Consider the following 5,694-nt stretch of genomic DNA (forward strand, 5'->3'; position numbering starts at 1 on the left):
ATTTTGCGAGTATAAAAGGGAATGCTATGACACCTCTACATGGGTTTGGATATAAAAATTATGTTTAATCTGCTGTGACCACAGATTTAGCTATAAAAATCATTTCAAGGACATTGTGTTTTGATGTAATGTACAAAATGACAAATAATTAACACTGCTGTATGTTACATATGGACATTGTTAAGATGGTAAATCCTAAGAGTTCTAATCACAAGAAAAAAAACTTTCTATTTCTTTAATTTAGAACCGAGATGAGATGATGGATGTTCACTAAGTTTACTGTGATAATCAGTTTATGATGTATGTAAATCAAATCATTATGCTGTGCACCTTAAATTTATACAGTGCTGAATAAAACTGAAAAAAAAGTTATGTTTTTATACTTCTCTGGGATAAAAGTAGACCTTTCTAAAAATAATAAAGGATATACACACAGGCAAATTTTTTCCTTTTATTTAATAAAAAAGAGTAATACTGTGCAATTTTGAAGCACAGCTGATATACATTTTGGCACTTAATAAAACAAACTTTGTAATAAAGGAATAATTATTTGAGCTTTGAGTTTTTCTTTTCTCTTCAATAAGTGTGAGGCCTTATAATGCTTGGAAAATTCTCTTAATGCAATTGCATTGGTCATCAAGTTCGTAGAGAAATATGGAGCTTTTTATTTTTTTTTATTTTTTTTTTTTTGGCACACGGGCTTAGTTGCTCCGTGGCATGTGGGATCTTCCTGGAGCTGGGATCGAACCCGTGACCTCTGCATTGGCAGGCGGATTCTTAACCACTGCACCACCTAGGAAGCCCCGGAGCTTTTTAAACACCATATAAGCAGATAAAACGTACACAGTCTGCTTTCCAAGAGCTTTCAATTGAAAAGAATAGTCAATGAAATCAATAAGTAGGAAAAATTCAGATATGTAACTGCATAGCAAACTTAGGGATAATATAGCAAAATCCACGTTCTTGAACCTTCTTTTTTCAACACAGTAGTTGATTTTACATGAATAAAATTTTATTTTCCCATCCACCGTTAAACCCCTAAAGGAAACATAGTCAACTTCACTTCCACAATAAATTAGAAAATCTGAACACAGAATCTTTTCTTAGTTTCATGTATTCAGTAGAAAATCATAAGCAATACAATAGTCATCCATAAAGCCCAAAGTTTAAAATAAGGGATATCCTCAAATGAGACATTAAAATGGGGAAAAATAAAATTCAATGCTGTGCCAAGTTTTTACTAGAATTCATTAAGGATACAAATGAAAAGAATTTCACTGGGTTTGGTTGAGAGAAACACTGTACCAAGTTTTTCCCACATATTTTGACAACCACAGTTGCATTTGGTTTTTGAGCTCATATGCATTACAAAGCAAATGAAATCCATATGTTTCTGGTTCACTTACACTCAACTCACCAGAATGCAGTTGTAGGAGCTTCTTGAAGTCTGAGCAGCTTCTAAATCATACTTTGTCCTTATGAAATAGAACGCAAAGACAGAATTGGTTTGCATTTAACATATAATTATCTAAAAACTATCTGAGGAATTTCTCTGCACCCATGTGACTTAATACAAGTTGTGTTACCTCTTGGAAATAAGCAAGCAGTACAGGATGTTTAGCCAAACAAATCCTTACTATCCTTTCTTCCCATTGCCTTTTTGCTTCCATTGTTTTTCAAGGGAAACAGAAGGAATTTAGCCTGCCAAGAGAAATCTGTTCTCTCCTCAAGGAACATAATATATTCGATTACTTTTCTCTCTAATTCTTCATGTAAACAATAATGTTTGTCAACTATGGAGTCAAAATAATTCTCATTCCTAGTTCTTTGTTGTACTTTTATTCAGGGAATTTTGATCAAACTTTGATTATTGTCTATAATGACATGAAGTGTTAGCTCCACAAAGACAGTGACTCTGTTCTTTAGCCTGCATTCCCACATCTCTCACGACACCTGGCACAAAATACTGTTGAAGAAATGAGCATGGCAGGTCTTGTCGAGGTGATTGGCACTCTGTCCTTTGTTCCTTGTTCCTCAATAGAGCGTAAGTGGCACTATAATTGATTTATTTTAAGTAGATGTGCTTGAGGATAATATAGAGATATAACAGTAAATCTGATATTAGTTTTTGCAGAAGATTTGAAATATTTTAGCTGCTCAGATCATCAAGAATTCTTCGGGCAGCCTTTCAAAACTGCTGTGTTATAACCAACATGGAATTCAGGAGAGTCACCAAATAAAAAATCCAGTGGACAACTTTACTCTTGTGGCATCAGTAACATCCCGTGCCACCCCATGGGACAAGTTCTCCAAAGACAGTGCATCCAGGGCTATGGGTTTCTCTGTCACTTCTTCACCTACTTGGTGGGGTTGGAGTTCAGCCTCAACACAGCCTTTGGTCCCCTGATACATGGACCCTGTAGGCAAAGACTTCGTAAAATATATATTTACTAATTTGGTCTCTTTTCTCCATTAAGCTTATTCCACAGATAACCCTATAACTATTTTCCAGTTCCTTCTAAAGGGGATTTTGTCACTACATCCTCTCCTCTCAGCAGGGCTTAAGGTGACAGTGAGACATAGGAAAAAACAAAGTATTTAAGGTTAACAAACCTTAAACTATATAACCCTGGGTAAGTGGTTCAACCTCTCTGAACTTCAGTTTGGTTATTTCAAATGCAATTATAATAGCTAGCTTGAGGATTGTAATAAGAATTGTACACAGGGCCTAGCACATAGTTGGTTCTTATAAATATTCTTTTTCCTTTCTACTCTGATAGCCCGGAGAATACCATACCTACCTGTACCCTCACGTTATTTCAGCTTATACTCATCAGGTACAGTGAGCTAGGCAGTCTGTGACACTGGAGCAAAGGAAAGGGACGTGACCATGTCCTCTTGGGGTTTCAAACTGAGTGGGAGGGAGACATTAAACAATTACACAAATGAAGATGTATTTACAAATTGCAACATTCTGTGAAGCAAAAGCAGAGTACTGTAAGCACTGATACTGCCAGGCACCCATTCCTAGTCAACCAACTTGTTTCCAGGCAAATATCAGCGTTTATAGCACCCAATGAATTTTCATGGTCCTAGCTGCAGTCACATGTGATGCTTTCAAATTGTATTTGATTTTTATGACGTTGGGAGGGATCAGTACTTGTGTTTATCAGACATATAAAAACACAGAAGAGTGTGGGTTTCATGTTAAAGCACTACTATAAAGAGAGGCTAACATTATCATTAATGTTTATTTTAAACTGCCAAATCAATAGATTTACATCCAGAAGACTATATGACACATCTGCTTACACTAGGGATATCCTATAGACAAGATTCTTTAGAGGCATTTTATTTAGACAACTAAAAACAATTAGATGATGTTCAGAAGCAGTGTACAATGAAAGAGAAATCAAACCAGTTACTTTATCATGTATTCCCCCTCTTCTTTATAACTAAAGCACAAAAAAATGGCTTTCTGCTTTAAGGGAAAAGTCAAAAAAATAGGCCAGTATATTTTTCCTCTGTATAATAACATAAACAGCTACAAGAAATCTAACTGTAATAAGAGAAACTGGATGTTGGTTTGCACACATTCATTAAAAAGACAACTGACCACCGTACTACAAGAGCATAACTCCATCTGCCTTCAGCTGATTCTCTTGTGTTTTCACTTACAGGCACCACCAAGTTGGTTAGTTCCAGCACTGGAGCTAATTCATATTCCTCATTATTTACTGCTCATGTTTGCCTTAAGCAGAGAGTAACTCTGGAGGCTGATGCTTTCCTCCTCTTGTTTTAGTCTGTATGTTGTGTACATCTGCCTGATGTTCAGGCCTTAACTTCAGGAGTTGAACTATAGATGGAATCTGAATTCTCTGAAGCAATTTCTTCTAGCTCCTCTTCCGCTGTCTCTGGAAAACTGATCTTCGGCTTTGCCAGCTCACCACTATCTTCTTCAGGAAGCACACATTTCCAAAGGCCGTATGTTTTTCCTACCACGGTTTGCCATAGTCTCCATGTTCCATCTTCAGAACCACTGGCGTAGAGTTCTCCATCAGGACTAAACCTCACACAGTGAATGGGACCAAAGTGTCCTTTGTAGGATTCTAATTCTTCTCCACTATTATAATCATACTTATAAAGTTTAAAATCTTCACCACCTGCAACAAGAAATTCTTTCTCAGGATGAAGAGATGCAGAATTGATGGTTGCAGGAGCTTCAAAGGATTTAATTGGGTCCAAACTTACTGCACTATGAAAAGCAATAGATCGTCCATAAGTTATTACCAAGATCTCTCCCTCAGGAATATATTCCATACTGCTAACAGACATATTAAAATTTAGAGATTTCACTTCTGTCATAGTAGCATGATCCCAAAGGCGAACGGTTTTATCATCAGCTGAAAGGATCTGTTTATCCTCACTGCACCACAGGGCCTTTTTAATACCAGAGGTATGACCACTGATTTCCTTAGGTTCTGCTTCAGGTTTGTTCAAGTCATATATGCGTAACAGTTTATCCTGTCCCCCTGTTAACAAGTAATTACTATCCTGCGTAAAATCCACAGTCTTGACAATGTGTTTATGAGCCAGGGTCATCAGTTCATCTCCTGAGACAGCATCCCACACTTTGGCTGTGAAATCTGCAGCTGCTGTAGCTGCTTTGGTGGCGTCCTTATTCAACGTTGCACCCCAAACAGCACCCTTGTGACCCAAAAATGTTCCAATCCAGTCTCCTGTATCTCCCTGGCGTAGCATAGGTTTACCATCTTTGCAAGCGCTGATTAGGAAATAGCCGTAAGGCGTGATGCCACTGAAGGCCAAATCCACCACGGGCCGCGTGTGGCCCGAGCAGGTGAGCGGCGTCTGCCTCATCGCCATGGCGGCGGCGGCGAGCCGTGCGATCCGGCGGGGGAGCCGAGGATCGTCTAGTCTTTTCTCTCCTCCGAGGCAGCGCCTCCGGCTCCCCAAGGGCCCCGCCCTGACACTGGGAAGTTGGGCCGGGAAGCAGGAAAAGGCCAATCCCGTGGCTCCCAAGTCAGAAAGGGGTTAGGGATGGGTCAGGGAGTCTGCCACGGGCGACCGACCGCCGCCGAGGAAGGGAAAGGGAGGGAAGGAGGAGAGTAGGGGAGGGGGAGAACTGGAGAACCGGCGGCCACGACCCGCACCGTTCACACCAGTACCGGCAGGAAGTGACGACACCAACCGACAAGATTCTTATTGCCAACATAGAACATATAGTAGCCATCATATTTTGTTTCCCAGGAAATGCAGTGCTCTATTATTTTTTTCAATTTATTGAGGTTACTTTATACATTAAAAAATTGCACATACTTAATGTATACATTTTGATGAGCTTAGACATATGCATACACCTGTGATACAGTTACTACAACCAAGATAATAAACATAGCCATCACCTTGAAAAGATTTCTTGTGTCCCCTTGCTGGTTTTTTGTTTGTTTCATTTTGTTTTGCTTGGTGGTAGTAAGAATGCTTAGCAAGAGATCCACCTTCTTAGTAAGTTTTTAAGTGTATAACACCATGTGTTAACAACAGGCGCTACGTTGTACAGTGGATCTCTAGTTGTACCCATTGAAGAACTTCCCATTTCCCCTCCCCCACCCCATCCCCTGGCAACCACCCTTTTATTATCTGCTTCTGTGAATTTGACTATTTAGATACCTTGTA

General features: G+C 39.2%; 1 protein-coding gene across 1 annotated transcript; it reads right to left on the reverse strand.

The window, feature by feature from the left end:
* Positions 1-3,345: 3,345 nt before the first annotated feature.
* LOC130830636 (serine-threonine kinase receptor-associated protein-like) lies at positions 3,346-5,175 on the reverse strand. The gene has a single exon (XM_057697998.1). It carries the CDS (start codon positions 4,882-4,884, stop codon positions 3,832-3,834), a length of 1,053 nt encoding a protein of 350 aa, XP_057553981.1. The 5' UTR covers positions 4,885-5,175; the 3' UTR covers positions 3,346-3,831.
* Between the last annotated feature and the right edge of the window lie 519 nt (positions 5,176-5,694).

Source organism: Hippopotamus amphibius, chromosome 10, assembly GCF_030028045.1.
Source record: "Hippopotamus amphibius kiboko isolate mHipAmp2 chromosome 10, mHipAmp2.hap2, whole genome shotgun sequence".
In the NCBI taxonomy this organism is placed as follows: Eukaryota; Metazoa; Chordata; class Mammalia; order Artiodactyla; family Hippopotamidae; genus Hippopotamus; species Hippopotamus amphibius.